This window comes from Amblyomma americanum, chromosome 1 (assembly GCF_052857255.1).
Source record: "Amblyomma americanum isolate KBUSLIRL-KWMA chromosome 1, ASM5285725v1, whole genome shotgun sequence".
NCBI lineage: Eukaryota > Metazoa > Arthropoda > Arachnida > Ixodida > Ixodidae > Amblyomma > Amblyomma americanum.
The window spans coordinates 451,804,033-451,831,839 of record NC_135497.1 but is presented as its reverse complement, the minus strand read 5'-3'; the positions used below and the strand labels follow the sequence as shown (position 1 = coordinate 451,831,839).

Below are 27,807 nucleotides of genomic sequence, written 5' to 3'. Positions count from 1 at the left end.
CTCCCTTCTCTTGGCCGCGTGCGGCCGCGAAACGCTGCGCTTACCTGCGCTCTGGCATCGAACCCGCGTCTCATTTTCATATTCCAAAGAAGCTACTGGAATTGTCTAACCCCACCAACCGGTATCAGCGCTACTTCCAATCAGAAAATCGCGGTTCCTGTACACAAACACCAGGTTAGACGCGCTGTCCCTGAACCCGTGGCGACAGCCGAATCAGGCCCTTGTCCAATGGCTTACGCGCACTGCAATCTGGGAACAGCCCTCCTGGGCTTGATTTCAAATCTATGTGTGGCCAGAAGAGAACAACCCGTACTCACGTACGTGCTCTCGCTGTGCAGGGCGTTGCAGGCTGGGGGGTGACCAAAGTGAACTAGTGTGGGTCAGTCCAAAAGCCAGGCTTTTTTTTCTTTTCAAGCTTTCTTTATTTAGCATAGAGCACGAAATACAAACACATAGCTTCAAGGACCCTCCCTCCCTCCCGAAAAAAAAACTGTTTAAGTGTCCCAATCAGTGTAGACTAACACGTTTCATGTAGGCGACAGCAAAAAATAACGTCACTTCAGCAGTAGACACATTAGAGGAGTAGGCACTGAGCACTAGTTAAAACATCGAGTAAACACGTGTTATTTTTAGAAGAAAAACACAAACCAAAACACTGAAGAATATAGACTAGTGTGAATTAGGTAGAAGTAGTTTTGCTTTTTAAAGAGTGAAGAATTTGAAAGTTATATTTAAATTTATTCCACACATCAGTACCCATAAATTCTAGTGTTTGTCGACCATAATTCGTGAGTATTATAGAAAGCAAGAGCGGATGTCATGCAACAAACCTGTTGGTGCGTAGTGAGTGACGAAGACATGTGGTTGTTAAATTTAATGTGTTGTGAATGATGTGGTAAATTAAGGAATGAGAATTTTAAGGTAGAAGGTCATATATTTAGGATACCCAGAACTGGAAATAATTCGTCTGTATGCTCATTCTGAATATTTCCCGCGACAATTCGAAGAGCTCTTCCTTGAAAATCCCATAAGGGGGATAGCTGCGAGGAATATGTGCATCCCCAAACAGATATATAGAAATTAATACGTGAGTGAACAAATGCACGACAAAAGGTTAAGGACATCAATGGGGAAAAAATTTCAGCATTTAGAAATTGCATATAGGCCTTACGAGGATTCTTTAATAACTGATGTGTAGATCAAACTTGAGATGATTATCAGCCACAATAGCCCAAAATTTTGTGCAGTAGCATGCTGAATATGCCGGTTATTCTAAATTACATCTGAATGCCGAGAATCGATTCTTTTTTTCAGAGTGGGCAGCTTAAAAACAGTTTTACAGGACTAAGGTTAATTTGCCACGCACCATTTACGTATATTTTGTAATTAATTTGTAACTGTCTTTTAGCGTGTGGAAACCGTTGCCACCAAACGATCAACAATTACTCTGAGTTCGAATGAACGTGCTTTATTTCTGAGAGTTGCACGAGACACCGCGTGAGCACATACGTACATAACAGAGTGAAGGCCAACGGCAAGAATAAATGGGGCAACAACAAAGAAGCAAGGGCACGCAACGCACAGCACAGCCGCCAGCCAACGCTCATGCTTCCTTTAAGCGCTTTCCGTAACAAACTGACTCCCATACGGACCTACAGTCGTTGCCATTGTGGACCGAGAGTGCGTCACAACAACAGGCTATTTCTCCTGCACGCAAGCTACTACCGCTCTCGATATGCGCAGTCCACAAGCGCGGCAGCCTCGCCTCGTACCGAGGACAAAAAAAGCGCACCGGACAGTGACAGATCCAGGGGGCGGAGCCGTGGGACGCTCGCCCTGCACCTTTGGGTTGGGGCGTGTTCGGCATGTGAGTGCGCCTGCACGGAGAGCGAGCCGAAAGGCGCCTAAAGCGAGGCAGTGAACAGAGTTTATGCCTTTAGTTGCACACCCCCAAAACACAAACATAGCAAAGGTGTTTCATTCTCCTCGGCACTATCCACCCAAAAAAGTGAGGGCCTGGACTAGGTTCTTTGCGAGACTGCACTGCCTGACCGACAGGAAGGATGAATGAAGCACGAATCCGGTCAATTCAGACAGCTCCGGCAGAGACAAAAAAAATCTAGTGGTATGACCACACAGATGACCCATTTTGGGCTCGCAACGTTTGTGTATAATTCATATGAACCCTATAAATACTACGTTTAGGCTCCCCCGCAATGAGCCATGTTTAGGAACCGTTGAGACACAGCGCTGCCGCCGTGGACGCCTCGCAAGCAGTGGGGCGCAGGAAATGTGCTGCGCGCACCGCTCTGGTGAGAGAAACAACAACCACAGTGAGCCACGACCAGTGCACAACTTGTGGAGTTTTTCCGCGTGATTCTTACCCCTATTGCTACTCACACCACAAAAGCGGTATAAAAAGACCTCCGTACGCAGTGTGCAAATACGGTGCCGTCGAAACGCCACGAGTGTATACAGAGATACGCTAACACGTGTGGAAGCCTGTGGACGCTGGCGCGCGCTTGTCGGCGCACGTTCAGACTTTCGCATACGTACAAAATCATCTCCTATACCCGGCCCAAACTCTCTAAGACGAAGCAACAGTAATATATTAGTGCAACAGCTCCGGTCAACCAAGCAGTTTTTTGAACGATATTCCTTGTTGCCTTTTTGTTTTGTAGACAACGTATGCAGATCTATTCTACACTTTATGTAAAATCTCCCGTGTATAGAGTAATCACATATCTACAAAGCTCACTCGCCCTGCTTATACTTTTTTGTGCGTGCGTCTAGGCAAGTGAGCTACAAATGGGCTTCACGCCCATACGGAGGTAAAAAAAATCTACTCTAGTAACAAGTGCACGTCGTTTAGGTTACGCTTATCCACATATCACGCCACGCACAAAATGTCAGTGCTCACAGAGCAGTCTCGAACGGACGTCACGACTGCGCGGAGGGCCGCAACGTGTCGCTCCAAGGAACGACTGAGCAGGCGTTCAGGCAGGCTGTCCTCGCCTTCGGTCGTGCTTCGGAACTAGGCCGCAAGCCAGTTCTCGGGCGCTCGGACTTGAGTATCCCAATTGGAGCTGCGCTGGAATAGGCCAGCAGAGCCTCTGTGCTTCCAGGCGGGGCGTATGAGTCACATGGGACGTTCAGCAGAGATTATTCGGGTGGTAGAACGTCACCGAGGCAGTGACACGTCACTGTAGAAAACCCACAACGACACGGGAGGCAGTTGAAGCAAGGCCCTCTGTTGTCTTTTCACATGCGAGCCTGTCGCCATCGGTGCTGCCTTGTTTTCTGCTTCTATTTCTCCGTCTTGCTACATGCAGAGCGAGCAAGCTTGGCCGACGCCTCCAGTTTACGACGCTTTCGACATCAGTCCACGTACCAGTATGATCGCGCACATGCCATTTACTGGGTACTGCCCTCCATGCTGTTGACTCAAAGTTACGCACGCGAGCGGCGCCAGACAATGCTTCCATTGCCGACGCGCTTCTTTTCCCGGTGCAGGACGACGCATGATGGATGTGAAATCATCTTATCGTAGTGGCCCTGTCTTTCCGCATGCGGCCGGCTGAAATTCCTCCGCGTGGGCTGCGCTCACGTGGGCGGCACTGCAACCATGTGGCTTAGACTTCGGAGACAGTTGTAATGCTGCGGACGCTACACTGTTTCTGTGGCGCCGATGTCCTTCCTGCGAGAGCGTAGGTCAGTGCGGAAATCCGCTCAGAGGCGGGTGCGAGAACTGCTGACTTTAAAATGTCGGCATCCGCCTTCCGAGCTGTCTGTCCGCGAGAGAAATAAAAATGGAGCATTGGTTGACAATTTTCGTTCACTCTGAACTGTGTCTAGCACAGATTGCTTTCGATGAAATGCGAGATGAAACGAGAGGACGGAAATTTCCGAGCAGGTCTAGATCACCTTCGTGGCACATCGTCATTGCTCCCCGCTTTTTTTATGCAGGCATTGTGTCTGCGGCTTACCAGCTTAGCAAACAGCAGTTTCGGTGGCCGCCTTTTATGAACAATACCACGCGGACCATCTGTCGTAGATGGTCAACTATCGTGTCATGGATAAGGGCGCTGAAGTCGTCGTTCAGCAAAAGTGCCCCGTAGGTTCATTAGGTATGTCGCCGAAGTTTTGTCAACTCTCAAGGGCATTGCATCCTGGTGCAGGTTGGCAGAAAGATCTCTACACAACCTCTGGGAGTAGTGCGCTTGCCTTCCCTTGTGCTGCTGAAATTTTCAGACTGAGAAGTGCGTGCTGCCTTTGGTCTTCGCACCCTTAGTCTTTGCCGTTCCACGGTGCAGGAAACGGCGGCCGCCGACAGACTCTCAGAGATCCCCGAAAGATGTAAGCCAGAATGTATGTACATGAGAAGTTTGGAGCCCCGTGGGTTTTGCTTCTGGTCTATGCTGTGTGGCTCATTACGCATCCGTACAAACCTCTCGAAGGTAAGAGGGGTCCTGGCCCTTCCCCCTCCGGAAGTTAGGACATGCGTGGATGCAATAGAGCCCCACTGCACAGCTCAGGGGCAGAACGCCCCTGGGCTGTGAATCTTTGAAAAATGCTGTTCGTGGCCAGGACAAGCCCGGAGGACCAAGCAACTGAAGGTCTTTCTAAATCTACAAGAAAACTTGACACGAAGCGATCAGATCACAACTGACGCATGGTGCACGCTCTGCTGTTCAGTAGCGCCGATACAGTTTTCTACGAGCAGCCTTGCTGTCTGCCTTTTCCCACGGCTGTTTTCGCACACACGCCATCAGCGAGATCGTTGGCTACGGACCTTGACGGTGATAACTGCATGAGCAGCGCACAGAAGAGCCGACGCACGGGAGGCGCGGAGTCAACGCTGATCAACGGCCCAGCACTGACGACGATCGTCATTCGCGCACTATATGCGGCCGACAGTCGGCTCGAGACGTCCTCATTGTCTGCCCGCGCATCCTCAGGCGCCGTTGAGCAGTTCACCACTGCTACGTGAACCGCCCGCAGCAGACGGCCTGGTCGAGTCCGCCGGCACAGCTCGGCCTTACACCCGACGTCGCACTAACTTTCGACGAAGTGCAGAATGTGCGCTGCGTCTGTAGTGCCTTGCTTGCAGCTTAGTGGCGCCTTTGCATACGCGTCCAGCGGACCTTACAAAAAAAGGGAGACGCATGGACCTCACAGCCGATATGTGTGGCACGGCAATGACGCTAGAGCAGTCTGCACCGCTGACTCAACATACTGCACTGCGTGTACTATCGCAGCTGTTTTTTTTTTGCGCTGGCGAGCGCGCCAGTCTTCTATTGCCACCACCTCCGCTGAGGCAGTGATAAAAGGGGGGAAAGCCGGTGCTCAGGAAAACGGCTGGGACCAAGGCCTTAAAGTCTTCCCCGAAAAAGTCCCCGAAGTGTATAGAATAACAGTGCTGATGTCTGCAAAAGTGGATGGAGATTGCCTAAGTGAGGAAAAAGACAAGTGAACGTGAGAAAGTGAACATAGTTCGTTACCGTACACACGCATAGCCCGTAGTTGGTGTTTCACTGCTCCAAATGTGTTGCCTGCCTTTGTCCATGCCACCAGTTCTCCATGTGTCCTTTCTTAATCTTTCTTATGACCTCGTCATTGTTTGCACTCAGGTTTTCTGCCGATAGAAAATTCACTTTGCCTCACAGTTTACTGGCACTGATGCGTCAGCTGCCGCCTGAAAATCAGGCAGCGAATTCGCAAGGTTGCACGCGGACAGCCAGGGACTCCGGAACTTTTTTTTTGACTGGGGGAAGGGGGCAAGTCTTCGAGTTTATTTTGTCATTCATTTATTTATTTAATTTCTATTTGCGCTTTAGACTTCATACTTTGTTGATATTTTTTTATTTTGCACTGCTGAAAGGTGTATCTGTTTATGCGTATAAAGCCTGAATTGAAACGGCCTTCTTGATAAAAGGTACACGCAAGCAGAGATGAACTGCATTAAAGGGACACTGAGGAGAAATTGAAGATGGCTTGTATCGATAGAATACCAACTCCTGATCACAAAAACGCCACTCTTACTGAAAACAAAGCTCTTCTAAGGTAGAAAATAGCAAAAGCCAAAATACAGGCGTCGCCGCCACAGGCCAATCTCGCAAGTACAAGCATGATGACGTCATAGGACAAGAGACGCCACCTTGGAGGAATTTTTCTTCCTCCGTGGACACCACGAATCTCCGAGGCTGACAAAGGAAGGTTGCGCGGTTCAATACTGAAGTTTTCTTTTGAAATTGATAGTGTACTTTTATCACACAAGGAAGACAGACAAAAGACAACATGAATGTTGGAAGCAAAGAAAACCGGTGGCGCCACAGGCGGCCAAGAGAGTTTCAGTTTTTTATGGCGCTTCGCATCTACGAGCTTTGCGTGCCCCGTGGTTTTGTTTCTGACACACCTCGATTTACAAGCGCCGAACCGCAGAGGAACTCCAAGTGCCGCTTCAAGTGCTAGTGAACCTTTGAAGAACCCTGTTAAGGCTGGCCAGATGATCGCCACTGTCGATAAAAAACTATGATGGCACGATAGTCGGCGATCGTACAAGGCAGTTAGCAGTATAAAGAGCACTTGTGTCTTCGTACGGTCGCCCGGCGAAACGTTCCCGGCTGTACCAGCCAACTTCAAACTACTTAACAGAAGGCGTTTATTACGGGCAAAATACAAAGCATTTAAGCAAAAGAGACTTGGAACCTGCAGAGAGCGTGACTCCGCTCTCCTCCAACTAGTTTGTTTGCGGCTTCATTCAATAGCTTCGGCAGTTGAGCGGAGCTGTTCTCATCAAGCTTTCAGCGAATTTAATCCATTCACAGTACACATCTGAAGGCACATGCAAGTGGGCGGGAGAGCCCGATCCATGGACCCCGTACCTCCGGAAACGAGCGGAATCCGTTGAAGCGTCGTGCGTCGGCTTTACTTTCAAGCCGCCAAATATTTGACGCGAGCGCCCTTGAGCACCCATCCGTTTCTTGTGGCAAAAAATAATAACCTAGCCCTTGCAACCGTGGGAAACCTCCTCGACGCCGCCTGCTGCACCATGAAACAGCGCTTTTTAAGGGATCACAATCCATTGGCCCCAAAGCCTCAGCCAGCCTCCAATGGGCGCGACGTGCCGACCTTGTCATTGCCCCTCGCGTTCCCCGCACTGGGGTTAAGTTATTTAATTAGCAACGGCTGCTCAAGGCGGAAGGGGGAAACGACCCGCTGGCGCCTAACCTAACCGTGCTCCCTCGAAAGGGTCGTACGCTCTGTGGGGCTGAGGTCGTTGAAATGCAGGCCGGAGTTCTTGCGAGAACTTCTTTGTCCGGTTCCGGAACGGGATCCATCATGCTGGCAAGACGCCGGTTAAAACGTAAACGAAGCGACGGTAGCGACCCCTTCAACGTGCGGCGGCGGCAACTTTCATTTTGCTGCTGCTAAACCGCGCCGCTAGCGGCCAGAAATCACGGAGTCTGCGTTTAAGTCACGTTTCACGTCACTGTCCTATGACGTCATAAGAGGGCGCCGTGACGTCATAAGAGGGCGCCGAGTTTGAATCGGAGCGACGGGAAAAACTTTCTAAATTTCGAATCACAATTTCTTTGAAATAAATGCATTTTTCGCTAACAGACAAGCGGCAACAAAGCCATGAAACGCCGAACTATAAGATTTTGCTAAAAAAAATTGATAGAGCTCTCCTCCCTGTCCCTTTAAAAAGTTTGTGCAGAGTCTCTCAGTTCTGTGAATCAAGCTCCCGAACAGGGGTCAGACAATCAACGACTTGTGGTAGGACAGAATTGATGTGTTTGGCAGAAATCTGATCTGAGCGCAAGAAATTGTAAACTGGGGTGGGGGTCGCTCACCCTCCCCCTCTTGTTCCGGGGTCCCTGCGAACAGCGCGTTACAGCAACATGTGATTGGCGGAAAATTTTCCCATCACGACTGCCACCGTGGCGAGCGTAAGCCCGTGATTAACTCTCCTTACGAGCGAGGTGCTTTGGGTATTCAGCATCCATTTTGTTGATGTCAACTTCCTCTTCAGAACCAAGATGTGAGGCAGTGTAGCTGAGGCAGCGCTGTGCGTCCCTTCATCCAGGTCTCTTGCTCTGTCTCCTCGGAAATGATAATCGCCGTAAGAACACAAACATTTAAAAAACGTTGGCGTGTTGTTGACACATAAGCGGGACAGGAATATATAATTCAAGCTGCAGGCAGATCAATAGAATTTGTTATATCTCACGACGCGCAGTGCGTCGAGTTCTGGAGATTTTGTCCAGTTTGAACCTGAAGTGCTCGAGAAGCACTAACCGCGAACTTCCCGTTTAAAACGGAAGCTTTTCTGGGTTGGCCCACGAACCTGATATTAACATGAATTACATCCGCCCCATGGCTCTCCCTCGCTTTTTTTCGTCGTTCAAGACTTAAGTCATACAGGGCAAGCAGAAAAATTGGAATTCTTAGGTGCATCCCGGGAACTTCAATATGCTTGCAGCTTACAAAGGAGAATTCATCTGAACAAAACTAATCAAATCTTTCTAGTTCAAGCACAACACATATTGCGATAAAAACTACGCGGTGAAGAGAGAAGCAAGGCAGGACAAGCTCTGGCTTCGATTCCTTTTCAAGGAAGAAAACCGACTCGGTGAAGATGTAGCGGCGTTTTGCGATGCGGTGAATCTTAGAGTTCACTTTGCAGTTGACTTCTGGCTCTGCCGATCGTGTTTGTTTATCTGAAAAAAATAGAAGCAGGCATAAATCCTGTAATCCGCGGGCAGATGCGCACCCCTAATGATACTGAGAGTCGCCGAGCGTTCCTGTAAGCAACTATTAAGGCACCTTCCAGTTGGCGCATTAGAACATTTGGCGCTGTTTGAGCTTCTTTAAGAAAAAATGTCATCGGCAGGGGCTCCGGTCGTCTGCAAACTGATTCCTCACAGCATCTTCGATTTCATCATCATCATCATCATCATCATCATCATCAGCCTTACTACACCCACTGCAGGGCAAAGGCCTCTCCCATGTCTCTCCAATTAACCCTATCCTTTGCCAGGTGCATCCACCCGTTGCCTGCACACTTCTTAATCTCATCCGCCCACCTAACCTTCTGCCGCCCCCTGCTACGCTTACTTTCTCTTGGAATCCACTCCGTTACCCTTAAGGACCAGCGGTTATCTTGCCTTCGCATTACATGCCCTGCCCAAGCCCATTTCTTTCTCTTTATTTCGACTAGGATGTCATTAACCCGTGTTCGTTCCCTCGCCCATTCTGCCCGCTTCCGGTCTCCTAACGTTACACCTATCATTTTTCTTTCCATGGCTCGCTGCGTTGTCCTTAACTTAAGCTGAACTCTTTTCGTTAGCCTCCACGTTTCTGCCCCGTAGGTGAGTACCGGTAAGATTAAGCTGTTGTACACTTTCCGCTTCAGGGAAGTTGGTAAACTGCCACTCATGATCTGCGAGAATTTTCCATTTGCGCTCCACCCCATTCTTATCCTTCTAGTTATCTTCCTCTCATGATCCGGATCAGCTGTCACTACCCGCCCTAAGTAGACGTATTCCGTGACAACTTCTAGGCTCTCGCTGCCAATTGTGAACTGTTGTTCGCTTGCTAGGCTGTTGAGCATTACCTTGATTTTCTGCATGTTAATTTTTAGACCCATCGTTCTGCTCTGCCTGTCTAAATCATTGATCAGGATTTGCGGTTCACCTCCTGAGTGACTGAGCAAGGCAATGTCATCAGCGAATCGCAGATTATTTAGGTATTCTCCATTTATTCTTATTCCCAACTGTTCCCAATTCAGGCCTCGGAATACCTCTTGTAAAAATGCGCTGAACAGCATTGGAGAGATCATGTCTCCTTGCCTGACGCCCTTCCTTATTGGAATTTTATTGCTGACTTTATGGAGGACTATAGTAGCTGTGCAGTTGCTATATGTATCTTCCAGTATTTTGACATAAGGCTCTTCTACCCCCTGATTACGCAATGCCTGTATGACTGCTGAGGTTTCCACTGAGTCGAATGCTTTCTCGTAATCAATGAAAGCTATATACAGAGGTTTGTTATATTCTGCGCATTTCTCTATCACCTGATTTATAGTGTGAATATGATCTATTATGGAATATCCTTTACGAAACCCTGTCTGATCATTTCATTGATTAAAGTCTAACGTTGCCCTGACTCTATTAGCGATTACCTTAGTAAATACTTTGTAGGCAACAGATAGTAAGCTGACCGGCCTGTAATTTTTCAAGTCCTTGGCGTCTCCCTTCTTATGAATTAAGATAATGTTTGCGTTCTTCCAAGCTTCTGGTACAGTCGAGATCAGAAGGCATTGCGTATACAGGGTGGCTAGTTTTTCTAGCACAATTTCCCCTCCATCCTTCAACAGATCTGCTGTTACCTGATCCTCCCCAGCTGCTTTTCCCCTTTTCATTGCTTCTAAGGCTTTCTTTACTTCATCTTTCGTTACTGGCGGGATGGCGCATTGCTGTGCACTGCTGTCTTTCTCATTAACGCACTGATTACATTCGCTACTGTACAGGTCTCTGTAGAACTCTTCGGCTACGTTAACAATCTTATCCATATTGCTAATGACATTGCCCTGCTTGTCTCTTAATGCATACATCTGGTTTTTAACTATGTCTAGTTTCCTCTTCACTGCTTTTAGGCTACCTCCGTTCTTTAGAGCATGCTCGATTCTCTCCATATTAAACTTCCTTATGTCGACTACCTTGCGCTTATTTATTAACTTTGATAGCTCTGTTAGCTCTATTCTGTCGGTAGGGTTACACGCCCTCATGCTTTGGCGCTTCTTAATCAGATCTTTCGTCACCTGAGATAGCTTCCCGGTATCCTTTCGAACTGTCCTACCGCCTACTTCTAGCGCACTCCGTAATTATTGATGTCAGATTATCTTGCATTGAATGAACATCAAGATCGTCTTCCTCAGTTAAAGCCGAATATCTGTTTTGCAGCGCTATCCTAAACTCCTGTGTTTTCCCTCTTACGGCTAACTCGTTTCGATTTACCGCATCGAAAAAAAATGACTGCATCATCGCGGCGTGGTTTTTCTTGCTTGATAGAGGAATTCCGAATTAGTGCTTGTCTTCCTTCTTCGTTCTGAGTCTAGGTTTGACCACATGTCATACAGTGCCATTTGACCAACAAGTCAGCGCTCCTCAGGTACAAATCGCTCTCGTCACTAGCTGAACCGTACGCATTTGGAAGCAAAGTCCATTGTTTGTACTGACCCCACGATGTATCCGAGATTTGGAGAGCAAGGTGTAGAGGATGGTCGTCCAGCGTACAGTACGCGTACGTGCACACGAGATCACGAAAATGTTCGGGCACGTGGCCTCGCTCCGAGAGCGCGCACAACACTGGTGGCAGCGGAACGGCGTCCCTAGTCGTCTACGATCATGACGGACTGTCTGCGAGGCCTGGCCGGCCCCTGGCCCACCAGAAGAGAGACACCGCCGGGGCTTCCGTAATAGGCGTCGGCGATCATCTTGGCCACGTGGCCGTGGCTCATCCTGCGCGTGGACACACCCTGGACCTCCAGGATGACGTGGCCCGTCTGCAGGCCGCCGGCCTCGCTCGCCGCCCCAGAATCCTGCGGGAATATGCGTGCGCCAGAGGCTCACTCGGTAGTCCGCTGAACCTGAAAAACAAAAAGCTACGGAAGAGAGGTTATGCTACTGAACGTTTGTTAACTGCGCTTTCTTAAGGACGAGCAACGCGGTCAAGGGACCGTGGACGATACCATAAGAAACACCATGTGCGAACTCGTTTGCTCCAGCGGCTTTAGCGAGAAAAAAAAAGCGCGGCAAGACACATGAAGGCGTACGTGTATGGATATGATGCGCGGCAGCTGCTGCGAAGTGTTGTTGCCGCCTTCGATGGCGATGCCGAGCACGGGCTTGGTGCGCCGTACTGTCACCCGCATCCGGCCGTCCATGAGCTCCTCGACGCGGTGACCCTGCGGTGGAGAGCGCGCGACTCCAGTTCACTTCCACAGTCATGCACGCTATACGCGGTGCGATTTTGCTTGGAGTTCATATCGGAGCACGACAAACGCGTGACGTTATCTTGAAACCTTTAAGCGAGAAAATCCGCCATGACAGTTACGTTATTTCATACTGCACGCTCCTCAACCGCACTATGCACTGGGAATTCGGCAGTCAATGCACGCATACTCCGTGTTGAACTGTGACAGTGGGAACTCCGGCCTGGCTTACGATTCTTTTCCCCTACGATATGGTAGCAACGGGCACGAGGCAGGTCTCACCCCTCCCCCCCCCCCCCCCCCAAGAAGAAGTCCCGTGCACGTGCCGCTGAGAGGCCGTCGGGACACGCCTGCTAGCACCGCATTGTTTGTCTGTATAACGAGGAAACGAATGCAATACAGAATAAAGCTAAGATGATCCTTTTCCAAGGGGCACGTGATTAGAAAGGCCGCTGAACATTGACAGAAATAACATTTTTGGTTTCGAATCCAGACCACGTATGCCAAATTCTGGGATTTGCGACCCAAGAGCGACTTGGAAAACTTTTCCAGTGCTTAATCGTAATGCGCCACTGGCAGAACGAGTGGTACCGGAAGCGCGTGATTCGTGCTGGCAGCTTTGTGGCGTTCCCTGCAATTCCAGCCAGCCTGCGTTCTCTGTCACGCTCCGACCGAAACCACTTCCTGCGTCGTTATTTGCCACATATATTCGTAGAGTACATCGGTGTACGCAAATTTGACACTCTCGTGTTTATGAAATACGACGCACACTAGATTTTTTTTACCCTACTGCTACGCTATTTGCAGATGCGAATGCAAGTAACATGTGGTGCAGATGAGTATTGTGACACGCATTCTGCCATAAAGGGCACAGTTTTCCAGCCGTTGTCTTTTCCGCAGTCCTTTTTCGTGTTAGTGCTTAGACAGAGAAACAGTCTTCCGCGCAGAAGCCGCAGTGCGCCGCGCGTGCCCCGCCAAGACGCTTGGGGTTGTCCACCTGACGTCGCTTTTTCTCTTGCGACAGCTCACAAGACATATGATTGCTGTGCATAGAGCGCATCCAAAGACAAACGCACGAAGCAGGCAGCACACAGTATTTGCATTCAGCGCATGGCCAACTCAAAGCCCAGAAGGCAGCCTTGTCTTGCTGAACAATTTGTGGCATCGGTGTCCCATTCGCAACATAAATGCCGCCACGCCCAAGGACTGTTTCCGATGTTATTTGTGTCGGCATTATGATTATTGGTGCTACAGCAGTTCAGGGGCTTGCGTTAGGCCTCCTCGTATTCTGGGAAAATAGACGGTTACAAATAGTTAGCATAATAAAGTAGCGCACGCATTTGCGACCATGCGAGCTGCTTTCCCGTAGTGGTGCAAGAGGTCAGCGGTTTTAAACGCACGGGCTGTTCAGAAGCAAAGATTTAATTCTGATACGGTGCACTGACCGCACGTTGCGGGCGGACTCCGAAGTAGCCGCTACACAAGGAATTTCCGGAAAGTTGTGGTTCTACCATAAAAAGTGGCACTGTACGACAGCGCTTCTCCATCATAGGCACAATGCCCTTCAGCAGAGAGGAAAAATGGCCCTCTGGCCCGTAATCTGAAGTGGATGCAGACGTACGCAATGCTTCTTTGCTGAATCCGTGTCTGCATCCACATCTCATTGGGGGACGTCAACATGGCGCGCCTATCATTACTCACGTCTCCGCCTTCCGCAGTCGCTGTCTTGGTCTTTTGCCAGAACAAAGAGATCGGTGCACAATTTTTGGCCTTTTTCGGCGCTTGCATCAAGAAAATGTACATCATCGCCAGTTACACTTGACGGTTTGCAGCTAGCGCAAGGTGTACTTTAGCAGGTGCCTAAGCTACTACAAGGAGGCATGGAGGTCACATTTCTGAGCGAAATGCAGGGATCGGCAGATGTATTAAATTTCACACGTACACACCTGGCAAATTTTGAATAACCTGGCTCAGCTAATTTCGGCTCTTTGCACATTCTAGCCGTAGGGAGCCGTCTAAATTACAGTATTTTGTACGTATATGCCCTTTGTCGCGACCAGAAAGTGTCACGCGTATGACCGCTGTGATGAGCGCCCGGTTGTCACTCGTTTTGCCGGTAGGCGCGATGCAACCAAGCGTATTGTTCAAAGTCAGTTTTGGCACGATCACGCAGCAGTTACTCATGCTCAACCTGAACACTCAGTAGCCGTTATACTGGGTGTTTTTTCTTTTAAATATTTCCAGAATGTCATTTTCAACCTTGCGAGAGATACGTCGGTGCGGTCTGTGCTCGTGGATTCTAGAGCAAGGCGGACATTCTGCACGGGATGGAGCACAGTGATTAAACGATTAATTACAATTAAATATTCAACTTTTTACTTTATGTTTTAGAGGCAAGTATTATTTTAAGAAATTGAAGGCCGTCAACAGAAAAGGTTAGTCCATTTTTTTAATTTTCTTTATCCGCAATGGATTCCGAAATAGCGTCAAGACACGCAATTTCCGGCTCGTAAAGTTGGCTTCCCGATAAGCACATTTTTAAAATGGCGTCGCTCGATTTTCTAATACAGCAAATACGGAAGGCACTTCTCTATTTTATGCCGTAGAAGCAGTTAACGTGATTTTCTTGACAATACTACGCTCAGCGACCCCGTTTTGAAAATGTGCATTGCGGGAAGCAGACTTTACGAGCTACAGAATGCGAATTTTTTACGTTAAACATTTCGAAACGCATTGCTGAGAAAGAAAGTTTAAAAACTGGACTCAGCTTCTATATTTATAGCACTCAATGTATTGATATAATGTTAGCCCTTGAAATCAAAAGTAAGAAAGTTGATCTGTAAATTTTAGCTAATTTATCATTTCATCACTGAGCTCTATCACGTACATTATGTCCGCCTTGCTGTACAATCCAGCTGCACAGGCCGCACCGATGTATCTCTCGCAGTGTTTAAAATAACAATCTGTAAACAGTTAAGAAAGAAAACGTATTTTGCCTACCGAATGCGAGAGCGTGTCTGGTTTTTCACTCCAAGCGCGACGCTTTGGCTTTCGTCGACCTGTGCTTTGCATCGAGGGATGTGGGTTCTCCATCCTCGGCGTCGCAAAATAAATTCCTTAGTCCGCTCGGATTCTTTTCGCCAGCCTCAACTCTCGTGGGTTCGGTGCGATTCGAGCCACTGGTGGCAACGTGTGCCACCACGGAGACGCTCCACCGCAGCGCCATTGTGCGCAGGCGCTGAGCTGAGATGCGCCCCCAAAAGAACAAACCTTCCTGGTTCAGCTCAAACGTGCGATCGGGCACGTGGGCCACAGAAGACATGCAAGCGTGAATTGAACTCTTGGAAGCCATAGCAACGGGTATTCGCCATTTCAAGCCTCTTCTGTGGGGGTGTGGGAATGTACGAAAATTTCTAATCACGAATCAGATATCCTTTTATTCGGTTATTCGAACGGATCAAGTCGCGTACGCTCAAAATTATTCGAAACGAATCGAATATGTCCTCTAATTCTCAAATAATTTTCGAATAATAGGCGCGAAGTTCGAGTAAGGCCTGCCGTATTTTTACCGCAGTCGGTATACGCGGGATACGCCTGCGGCTTCCAAGAAGTCATCGAACAAGGTAGGCAGCTGGGCTGGGGTCGCCACCTCTTCCGCCTCTAACCCTCCTTCTTCCCTTCCTTTTGAAATCGTTGAGATGCGCCGCGAAATGGCGGCACTTCGCGCGCAGTTAGCTCAGCTAGCTGCGGAAAACAAAATTTTGCGCTCTGCGCAAGCAGAATCACCATCCCCGCCGTCGTCGCCAGCGGTCCCAGTGGTGCGCCCTGAGGAATCTGAGCCTATGTGCGAGAGCCCTCAGAAAAAGACGATGGACAGCCGTTTAACGGCTGTAGAAAACACCCTAGCCGAGTTGGTAGGCCAGCTTTCTAACTTTGGTAAGCTAGTGGAAGACATCACTCAGAAGGTGACCATTGCGGTCACCAATAACATTAAAACAGGGATGAATGAGACTGGCCCACGCCTTGGCCGCAGGCCTAGCCCACTAAAGGACGTTAGCCGTCCACCAAAATTTACCAGGGGTATTGACCTGGGCGAAATTGCCGAAGATTCCGCGCAGTCCCTCCCAGTTCAAGGCCTGGGAGCCGTAGCTGCGGAGTCTAGCCCAGCTCAACCCCAAATTCAACATGGCAGTGGGAACTAGGCCCACCCGCCCTCCAAAACATCAGGCTTTCTCCGTCGTGCAATGGAACTGCCGCGGTTTCAAAAACCATAAAAAACGAGCCCACTTGAGATTATATCTCGACACTTTTGAGCATACGTCAGCATTAGTCGCACTTCAGGAACCTGGGGCGGCGGTGAAGCTGTCAGGTTACAACACTTTCCAACGGAACAAGTCCACCTGTCTTCTTGTCCACAAAGGCTTTACCGCGCAGGAGGTCGATCTCCAACTAAATCTATCCTATTCGTACGTGATGGTGACAGTCCTCCTCTTAAATACATACTGCCCCCCTAAACTTAAGAACATTAAGTTCTCGGACATCTTTTGTAAAGTACTAAAGATAGCAGGTCGTGACCCCCTTCTGATTGTCGGCGATTTTAACGCCCCCAGTCGCTTGTGGGGATATCGCAAGGAAGAGTCGCGTGGCAGAAAGCTTGCGGAACTAATCTCCACCCTGGGCATTACTCTCCATACTGACCCTGTCTATCCAACACGTGTGGGCAACTCCGTAACTCGAGACACCTGTCCCGATCTCACCCTCACCCGCAACATAAGACACGCAGACTGTGTCAACACCGAGGACACCCTTGGCAGTGACCCCTGCATTATCAACACTATCATTGACACTCGCCCCTTACACCGCACCATAGCGCAGGCCCACCTGCCAGACTGGACGGCTTTCCGGCAATCGCCGCCCCCGTACAGTCTGCTCCAAAACGACTATTCTTCCTGGCCCACATCCTCCTCCGAACGCTACACAAACACGAGAAGAAAATACAACTCACAGATAAGGTGACGGATGTGGACAACCATCTCCTTCATCTTTGGGAAGCGCGGCGCAGCCTCACTAAGAGGTGGCGCCGTCAGAAACATAACAGTAAACTCCGCTTGCGGATTCACGACCTCTCGCAGAAGTCGGCTGAGTATGCTGCCCAGCTCGCCGATTCAAACCGGGTGGATCGCTGTAACTCTGTTGCTAGACAAATGTCTAGCCGCAACACTTGGAAGCTATTCCGCAGCCAGATAGATCCAACTCATACCCGCGCAGAAACACAGAAACATCTGCAACGAGCGATTCACATCTTCAAATGTAATACGGACCAACTTGCCCAGACTTTACGGTATCAGTATCTGTGTCAAGTCCAAGACCCCTGTGGACCGGAATATCTCTATGCAGGCAGAGCTAATCCGGATCTGGATCGTCCGTTCCAGCTCCACGATTTGCGGGCGGCTCTTGCTAAAATGAGACGGGGTACCGCGCCGGGCAGGAACAAGGTTACGGTCAAGGTTTTGGCCAACCTTCCTGAGCCGGCGTATGAGGCCCTGCTAGAATACATCAACGCAATCTGGAAAAACGATACACCCCTCCCCCTAGAATGGAAAACGGCTCTTGTCACCTTCATCCCAAAGGCAGGGAAGCCCATCAATACCGATCATCTCCGACCCATCTCTTTAACGTCTTGTGTGGGCAAGCTTATGGAGGCCGTGATTCGAGATCACCTCTCCCAATATCTGGAGGCCCGTAACACTTTCGAAGACACGATGTTTGGATTCCGGCCTCTCAAGTCGGCACAAGACATTTTGCTTCAACTCAGCCACGAGGTACTCACGCCTGTCGAGCAACCTCTAATGACAAGGTGGTTCTAGCCTTGGATTTGAAGGGTGCCTTCGACAACGTAAAACACAGCGTCATTCTCTCTCACCTCAGCGAGACACACTGTGGACACAACACTTTTGATTACAATAAACATTTCCTAACGGACCGCGAAGCCATTATCCGCATTCAGGACAAGGAGCACGGTACTTACACTATGGGTACATGGGGCACACCACAAGGCGCTGTGCTGTCTCCACTACTCTTTAATCTCGCAATGCTCCATCTCCCTGCCCAACTGGCTGAGGTTGAAGGTGTACAGCATGCGCTATATGCCGACGACATCACCATTTGGGCACCAGAGGGCAACATTGGTCAACTGGAAGACCGCCTGCAAACAGCGGCGAGCGTAGTGGAACGCTATGCTACGTGCTGTGGTCTCCAGTGCTCTCCTCAAAAATCAGAATTCGTACATCTCCGCCCCTCGCAGAGATGCAAGACCCCAATACTTCTCTTTCTGGCTAGCGGACCCATACACGAAGCCACTGAGATTAGAGTCCTCGGACTATTTTTTCACCAGAACCGTCGCGCTGACACAACCATAGCCAAGCTTCGCAAGGTTGGCGATCAAGTGGGCCGCATGGTCCGCCGCGTCTCCAACAAGCGTGGGGGCCTCAGAAGTAGGGATGCGACTCGCCCATGCTTTTGTGACGAGTCGAATTCTATATTCGACTCCATACCTGCACTTGCGCAAGCATGGCGAAGACATCTTAGAGGTTACTCTCCGCAAGATGATGAAAAGGGCGCTCGACCTCCCGATCTCTACCTCAAATGCGAGGCTCCTTGCACTGGGGGTGGTGAACACCTATCGGGAGCTGCGCGAGGCGCACCTCACTAATCAATACACGTGTCTTGCCCAGACCGTGTCCGGTCGTCGCCTACTGGGCCGGCTATATATACAACATGACCACTACATTGAGGAAAGGGTACGAGTGCCAGAACTATGGAGAGGCGCCCTCCGTGTTCGACCCCTTCCTACCAAAATGGACAGAGAGAACCACAATGGACGGCGTCAGGCGCGGGCGAATGCCCTGCAGCGCCATTATGGCTCCAAACACAGCGTTTTCTATGTAGACGTTGCGGGCCCTTATCATTCCAGGGGAGGATGGTACACGGCCGCAGTCGTTCACGAGGGAATACCGGTCTCACTTTTAAGGCACTTAGCACAACCCACGCGGAGGAGGTAGAAATCGCCCTAGCCGCCTCCCACGCTGAATCTAAATTCATCATATCTGACTAGCGAGGGGCTTGCCAGAATTATGAACTGGGCTGGATAACGCGCCCCGCCGCGGTGGCTCAGTGGTTAGGGCGCTCGACTACTGATCCGGAGTTCCCGGGTTCGAACCCGACCGCGGCGGCTGCGTTTTTATGGAGGAAAAACGCTAAGGCGCCCGTGTGCTGTGCGATGTCAGTGCACGTTGAAGATCCCCAGGTGGTCGAAATTATTCCGGAGCCCTCCACTACGGCACCTATTCTTCCTTTCTTCTTTCACTCCCTCCTTTATCCCTTCCCTTACGGCACGGTTCAGGTGTCCAAAGATATATGAGACAGATACTGCGCCATTTCCTTTCCCCCAAAAAAAACAATTAATTAATTAATTATAATTAATAACGCCAACAGCGCAACGAATACTTAGGAGAGCAGCTCGGGATCAGGACCCCACGACCCGATTTCTCATTTGGACTCCAGGCCACCAGAGCCTACCACGGAATGAGGCCACCAACTCGGTCGCCGGCGCACTCACTAACCGGGACCCCGACGTAGACCCTACCGATCTGGACCAGGACTCGTATCCTCTGTTAACTTTCAAAGATTTCTCCGCTTGTTGCCGGGACTCGCACCGTCAGTACCCGGCTCCTCTCAAGGGGCTAGGGAAAGCGGACGAGATAATACTGCTTAGACTTTTTACTAACACTCTACTGTGCCCGGCAGTGCTCAAACATTTCGACACTTCTTTCTCTGGCCTCTGCTCTTTCTGTGGGGAGGTGGCTGACACGTTCCACATGGTCTGGGCATGTCAACACAATCCTTCTCTTCCGCCCCTAACCCCTTCCCCTACTCGAGAGGACTGGGAGGTGGCCGTGCTCAGCTGCCTGGACCTACCGACCCAACAAGCCCTAGTTCAGCGAGCTCGAGTGGCGGCCCAGACCAATGGGGTCCCTGAATAAGGGAATCCACCTAGTACTGTAAGGGGAGCGGCCCACTAGGAAGTGCTCTCCACGCAACCTCTCTGCAATATTCAAATCAATGCTTTCACCACCACCTACGCGGGATAGAGGGTTAAGCGCTGTGGTGCGGGCCATTCGCGTGGCGGTGTTCATAATCCTCATACATGGCCTCAGAGATTGGACGATGAGACAGGGCTTTCACCACCACCTACGCGGGATAGAGGGTTAAGCGCTGTGGTGCGGGCCATTCGCGTGGCGGTGTTCATAATCCTCATGCATGGCCTCAGAGATTGGACGATGAGACAGGGCCCAGACAACCTGACCTCGGAGGCCATGCCTCACACGTAGCTCTAGCCCGTCTCATGCACTGAAATGTGGCTCTAGTTTATTATCGTCCGTTATCGGCAGCAAAATGTAGTTTTCCTATAGGCATAACATGACAGGGATAAAGTTGATACATTGACATCATGTTGTGACCCCCAAATGGAGGCCAGCGTAGCTTTTTTTAACAGACACAGCTATCAGACACTGTTCATTGAATATTCATACAAATAGCGAATATTTATAAAAATATTCTATTCGTATTAGATTCGGTTCTCTCACAATTCGATTCGTATTCGATTCGGTTTTTAGCCAGAATATTCGTATTCGATTCGGTTTGGAAAAGTACTATTCGGACACCCCATTTTCTGTCCTTACATACTACGCCGCGTACATATTACAAGTGATCTGGTAAATACAGTGCAACGTGCTCAGGTTACCTCTTTAACGGTGGCATTTGCGTTTGGTTTCAGTGGACTCGTTTCTTTCTGAAGTTTTCAAGCACGCGATTTTGTCACGAGTGTTTTCCGATCTAATGGGCTGAGGGCCACACTTGGCTCGGATCCGTGCGGTAAGTGAAGGTCTTTCGCGAATAACACCGTTCCTTCTGGTGCCAGTTAGAAGTTCCGGCTGCCTCGGATGCTTACATCGCTGTGGGGCAGCATAATCCACTACGCGGTCGCGTCTAAGGCAGTGCTGTCTGTAGGCAGCAAATGAATGCCAGTTTCGTCTAGGGGTTGGGGGCGAGATTTTAGGCTAGCGTAGTTCAGGCTGTCAACCCCGTCTGCGTATTTAGTATACATTAACACGGCGATAACGGAAGCTTTAATGACATCGATTACTTTGACAAGCTAAGAGCTATGGTGGGTGCATCGCTGCTGCGCCAAGTACGCACAGCTTGGTTACGTTTCGAAGCAGCTTTCCGGAATCGTGCGCCGCAGTTTTGCAGGCAGTATGTGCCTTCAAGAGCGAGCCTCTGCGAGCACCGATAGTCGGCCGGCTTCTTCACATCCGGACAGTTGGAACAAGGAGTCACAGCAGTGGGCTTGACACAGCAGCACCGGGGGTGGGCGGAAGCGGGTGCAGCGCGCCCTTACCTCCAGGCTGCGCCTATCTATGCGCGTGCATGGGTGAAAGCGTGCCTTGTCCTCGGTGCTGGGCAGCGGTGCGAAGGTGGTGCGCTTGGCAGCCGACGGGCGGCAGCGGCGCACGCGCGGAAGCCGCACGGGCTCCTCGGCCGGCACGAGCTCCAGGTCGCGCACGATCCGCTGGGCGAGCGCCTGCGCACCCGGACCCGAGGCGCTCAGGTACACACACGCACACACACAACGCGAGCGCCCGCCCTCCTAGTGACCCTGGTTTACCGCTCATTTTACAGCGACAGCTGTTAAGGGCGCGTTTCCCGCTCGCGCGGCGTTGGCGTAACCGCGCCACACTGATTGGTCAGCATGCAGTGACGTCACTGCAAAGCGCTATGGCAACGCGCCACGCTGAGAGCTGGGAACACAGTGACGACACGGGTGACAGCATAGTTACGCGATGTGCGCTCTACTAGAGAAGAGAAATAATAATGAAAATATGGCTGGTGGTTCAGCATGGCTAAGCACGAAGTACTGTGCGAAAGCACAGCTTTTGCACTTGGACACCACTGCCATGTACCTGAAAGCGTGATTGAAGTGTCCACTGACCCAGGGTGCCAGTTATGCGCGTCTTCAATTTTTTAATCGTCAATGCCAATTTGCCCAGTTTACGCCGGCGGCCTGTGTTCCAGTGCCACGTTTCTGCAGCAGTGTTGTCAACGCCAACGCGTATTGCTCTAGCGCCTTGCTCCTGACACAGAGTTGTCCACGCCAACGCATGCAGGCGCATCTGTCACTGCCGCCACATAGCTCAAAGCGCAAATATTTGTTTGATGGCAGAATTAGTTGATGAAGAAGACTATGTGCAATACTTAGCGCGAGGGTGTGTTGCAGTATAACACGAGGCGTGCACATTCATGGCTGCGGCGATAGCCTATAGTGCTCTCGCGCAGTGGCCAGCGAGCTCATCTGTTCGCGCCACCGCGGGTTCGGTTCCCTGGCGCGGATATTTATTTGATTTATTTTTATTTGCTTCTTTCACTTGGCACAAACGCACGAACGTCGCAAACCCATGAACATTTCAAGGGATTGCTCGGGGTTTACGCATCGGAAGAGTGCTTTCGCAGTAATAAACAAGATGTTACACTGACCATCGCAAACAGCTGCAGTTACAGTGGTGACCATAGTGGGAGTTTACCTTCCTACGAGCCCACTTCTAGTGGGCCCAAACTGCTGGCTTATATCCGCCTTGAATACACTTCTCGGCGGGCCTTCACATGTACTACGGAATCGTCATAACAGGGTCACCAGTAACTCCTGACTTACTTGTCGGCAAGAACTGGCTCTTTAGGAGCGCCATCTGTCCCCGTATTAATAATGTCTGGTACAGCCGTCTGGAATGCTATAGAATCCGATTCCGAATGGTGATCCCTGTCTTTTAACCTGAATAAAGCCTCGTTATTTTCTTTCGGTTGTTGCGAGCGATTTCTGATTATTCAGGCTCTGAAAGATGGCACTGTTTTGTCACTCGAGTACCTCAGCATTGTTCCTGCAAACAGTTGTCACCTCGTGCAGCGGGGCTCCATGAGGAAGCTAGTCGTGCGCTCGACAATATGCGCAGGAGCTTACAGACCGCTGCGCCGTTGCTGAAATAATGGGAGACTTCAAGGTTGTCCGGCCAAAGATAGAAAAGCCGCGCGCGGTTCGGACTGCTTCTTCACTTCAGCCGTCGAATGGGCTATTTTGTGCAGGCTGAACATGTTGTGATCTCGCAAATTGTTTGTTTCTTCATTTTTAGTAAGCGCCCATGCAGACACGCGCATGGATGCACGTCGTTAACATGTGAAGCGCTATGCGAGCGCCTGGTCTTCCGTGCTTTCAGCGCAGTGGAAAGGTGAATATGGTTTTTAGATGTGCTGAACAATATCTGAGAAGGACCACTGTACGCACCATCACTTCTCATTTGGCTCATTAAAAAGTTTCCCAACGCGGGCCATCGTGCGCGCAGTATACTTGTGGCGCCGGCGCGCGAGGCAGGGTTTCGCGCGCGAAAAAACGACTGTGAAAAAACGAATGCGACAGCATTATATGTGCATCCCCTGCCGACAGATATATATACAGTCGGAAGGGGACAGACTACAGCTGGGTGGAGCGTACAGTGATTCGGTTCCGCTTTCAACTCACGGGAAGCGAATAATGAACGCAGAAATCGGAATGACCGCAGGAGAGTCAATAACGAGGCTTGTCTGCGATCACACCTATACCTGCGTAATTAGTAAGCAAACACGCGATAATCGACAGCACAATGCGCCGTTTCATGAGAAATGCACGTGCAGTTTTTAACTCAGATGTGGTGTTGAGTGGATACGTTACAAAGCGATAGCTGCTCGCATGATTTTGAGGATCCCTCGAAGCTTACGTCTACACTTCAAGGCAGCGCACAACGCACAGAAGGCCACACACTCGCGCTATCGTCGCCGATGTACACAGGGTGTTCCACCTAAGACTATTCAAAATGCTTAAAAATGGGGTTTTTGAGTTAGAAGAGCGCTTTTTTCGGGATAGCATTGTCAGCCGAGTAGCACATCAGAATACAGCTAAGACGTGCGAACTAGCAGGTTGGTAAGCCAAAATTCTTAACTATTACTGTTGAGCTCCTTAATTATTGGTTTGGTTTGGTGTAGTTTGGTTTGGTTTGGGGGTTTAGCGTCCCAAGGCGACTCAGGCTATGAGAGACGCCGTTGTGAAGAGCTCCGGGAATTTCGACCACGTGGGGTTTTTTAACGTGCACTGACTTCGCACAGTACACGGGCCTCTGGAATTTCGTCTTCATCGAAGTTCGACCGCCGCGACGAGGACAGAAGCCGCGTCTTTCGGATCAGCAGCCGAGCGCCATAACCACTCAGCCACCGCGGCGGCCCTTAATTACTGAGAGCCGTGTTGACCTCCGTAAGTAATATCCGTATCAGCTTTTAGAATTTCGAAAACGCGCTTATCCTTCCGGTCCCGGTCTTCGGAACCGGCGCCTCTGATTGACCGGATTGCACAGACGGCATGGAAATGACGTGGCAGCAGCTAAATTTTTGCAGGCGCTTTGAATCTGGACGGGCTTCTGGACTCTCATTTGCGGTTTTCTCCCTAAAACAGCCACCTTTCCGCGTTTAAAAAGTGTCGGCAGTGTTCCCGAGGAACCGTCTTGCCTAGTTTGCTATGTCCCTTTAGTGGCCTATAAAACTGAGAATTTCTTGAAAGCAAAAGGAAGCATTTCAATCTGCCAAACACAGATGTTCAGCTACAGATGTCAGACTGAGCCGAGGAAGCATCTAAGACAAAGTAAGTACATGTGTATCTTGACATAATAAATGTAGCTGCTCTTTGTACGCTTTAAACATTTTTTATTAAACGTCTTTCTACGCGATGCCATATAATGCTGGTACATTCAAATGTTGGTCACGCATAAGTTAAGTTGGGGTGAGACTTTAGAAACAGCAGTAATAAAATGTTGCGCAGTAGTAGTGTAATCAAAGCTATATTGAGCTATATTGATTCACAAGGGGCATTTGCCGCTTCGCTCTTGACTTGTACCCGGCAATAGCAGGTTCCCGGAAGAAATGAGAGAGCCGATGACAGGTTGCTGCGTCCACCGGCACCGGCCGTTTACTTTTGCGCTTTCTCGTTAGAGCTGTGCAAACGCACGAAGGTTGCAGGATAACCATTTGTTAAAGCTGTGTCTTCCTTTAGTGCTTTGCACGAAAGGGACTCGTTTGAACGACTATTCGCAACTGCCCCTTTCGCGACGCGGTCCTTCTGCTTCTCTTGTAGAAATTTCTGGCGCACGAACCTCCTGCTGCCAGCGTTGAACTGTGCTGCGTCGGAGGTCCCTGTCATGTCGTGTGCTGGAAAGTAGGAAATTCTACTGGTATCGAAAATGTTCACTCTCGCATCAGTGGTGCAGGCATAAATCTCTGAAAGCGCCTGTGGTGGTTGAGCGTGATCATTTTTTCCAACTTTTAATGCTCCAGAAGTTACGAGTGTTTCGTAAAAGGTTATGGAGGCGCGTGAGAGTTGCCTCCTGCACGACTGGCCTCAAGATTCGTCAGATACGGTCGGCTGTGCACCACAAGTGGCGCGCCGTCTTCCCCGCAGGAGAGGGCATGCACTCCCTCGGTCGACCGCTCACAGAGGCCTCTATAGGCAGCGCGCGGCTAACGCCAGCAGCAGTCGAGTCACGTACTCGCTGGGCTGTTTTTTCAGGCAGCGCACGCAGAAACTGGACGTTATAGCAGCCCCGAGACAGATCATAGCGGTTGAGCTGGCGTTTCAAGTGAAAGGAAATGCCAATTCGTTTAACCTGCGGCGGAGTGAGAGGTGCCCTTGAAATGACGGAACGCCTACCCCGCGCGTTAGCCTCAGTCCCCCTGCACCGGAGGTCGGCCACGTATACGGTGCGGTGCGCGCTGTGTTTCCTGCACTGCGGGCCTTATTCTCATCGCGCTGCAACGGTGCTTCACAGTCGCACGGTATGTATACGCGCTTACAGGTGCACCGACCTGGACGAGCACAAAGGCCGTTACTGTTTTCCGATGGCGGCGCACCGTAAGTTCAAAATTCCCTCGCGAAAACTAAGCTCCCACGGGCGGCCGGCGATGCAAGGGCGCCGGTTCGCCTTTGTGCTGGAAGCCAAAAAACAAAATGAAAAACCCAAGCAATCTTTCACGTCACTTGGGTTCTAATTTAATTTTTTTTGTCAATTTACATTTCAGTTGCTGCTGGCTTTCACCCGCATATATTGGACCGATATTTCTGTTCCACGCTGAAGAACCCCCGCTGGCCAAGTATAAACTCGAACCGCTGTATGCACTACAGCGCGCCTCTTAGCTCACAGTGCTGGCGTGTAAAAATCCATTCGCCGTGGTCACGACAGCCGTAACACCTGCCAGGACTGATTCTTGCCACATCAGAAGGCGGGTGGGGTTAGCGGGAGAGCTGCATCAAAGACCAGAGCGCCGCGTTCAAAGTAAAGGCGCTAGCGTGAAGTTGCGGAACTATACACAGGGTGATAAAGGGTGTTTCCCAGAGGGGTTGAGCGAGGAAAACTTCTCTGCAGCTTCTGCATGATGCGGAAGGCTTTCTTTTTTTGCTTAAGCTTGAGAGATCTACGGTGAGCCATTGGTCGTCGCAAATGGCACTGGAGTGATATTTTGAAATACAGGAGCTCAGTACTTTGTACACTAGGTGCTCAGAGCGTCTGTCCATTCTTTAGTCGGTTCAGAATCGCGCATAGATAGGGCAGTATTTTGCAAGGATTCCGTTTTGCGGTTCACACTCCGCGGTGCTCAGTGTCTTTGGCGTTCGGCTGCTGTACCTAAGGTCACGGGATCGGATACCGGCCGAGCGGCCGCATTTTGATGGCCGCGAAAACGCCCGGATGCTCGCGATGACAGGTGTTCATTAAAGAACCGCAGGTGGCCGAAATTAATCCGGAGCCCTCCGCTACAGACCAACACCGATCTGTGATGAAAGTAAGATGGGATGGCGCCACTGTGGCCTGGTGAGGATAAAAACGGGTTGTGGCCCATGGGAATACACGCAAACGAAAGTTTTCAAAGTAGTTTTCTGATTTCATAGTAAACGTATACGATGTCGTCCCTTCGTGAAGAGAAGCCGAGTACAGCCTAGAACTGAACTTGAAAGTATGACACGGCATTTTAAATGACATGAGCTATAAATCCGCGATACGTGCGTGTGGGAATCACGCCCAGCGTGGGGTACAGGCAGGGAGCGCGACAACCCATAGAAAAACATGTAAGCGCAACTTCACTAAACATATTAAGCAAAAACTTTACTACCCCCCCCCCCCCCCCCACTCCAGCTTCTTCGCCGAGTGCGCGAGTTTGACCTTGGACCGAGACGAAAACACGTGAAAGCTATGACGTCACTCAGCCGCCGCCGTTGCCGCCGCCACTGGAGCAGCAGCCGTCGACGTGCATTGTGTTCATTGGTGTTGGCGTTGACAACATTCAAGACTCCGATTATTTTGAGGAAAGGAAGAGCGCATAACTGGCTCCCTGGGTCAATGGACGCCTCAGTAGCGCTTTGAGGTGTGTGCGTGGCGGTGGTGAGAGAGAGAGAGATGTGGGCTGCATGCGTTAGCGCTGGCAGCGTTGTGGCAGACACGCGTCACGGCAGCAACAGGCCACAGCGTTCATTGGGTGGGCAGCCGCTCGCAATCAACCATTAATTTAACTGCCCCTGCCAGGGTGCCAGGGTGGGCGCGCTGCCTATCCACTTTGCGCAGCGCACTCAACGTTACAGACGCCAAGCCGCCACGGTGGCTCAGTGGTTAGGGCGCTCGACTACTGATCCG

At 50.3% G+C, this 27,807-nt stretch overlaps 1 protein-coding gene across 1 annotated transcript in view; it reads right to left on the bottom strand.

The window, feature by feature from the left end:
* Positions 1-508: 508 nt before the first annotated feature.
* The window catches only part of dysc (whirlin protein dyschronic), a 352,774-nt gene continuing 325,475 nt past the window's right edge, over positions 509-27,807 (bottom strand). Inside the window, exons 10-12 of the mRNA XM_077650615.1 lie at positions 21,504-21,641; positions 11,840-11,971; positions 509-11,605 (exon numbers count right to left, since the gene is read on the bottom strand). Of these exons, the coding sequence (XP_077506741.1) occupies positions 11,396-11,605; positions 11,840-11,971; positions 21,504-21,641 (480 nt within the window). The 3' untranslated portion in view covers positions 509-11,395. The remainder of the gene's footprint in view (positions 11,606-11,839; positions 11,972-21,503; positions 21,642-27,807) is intronic.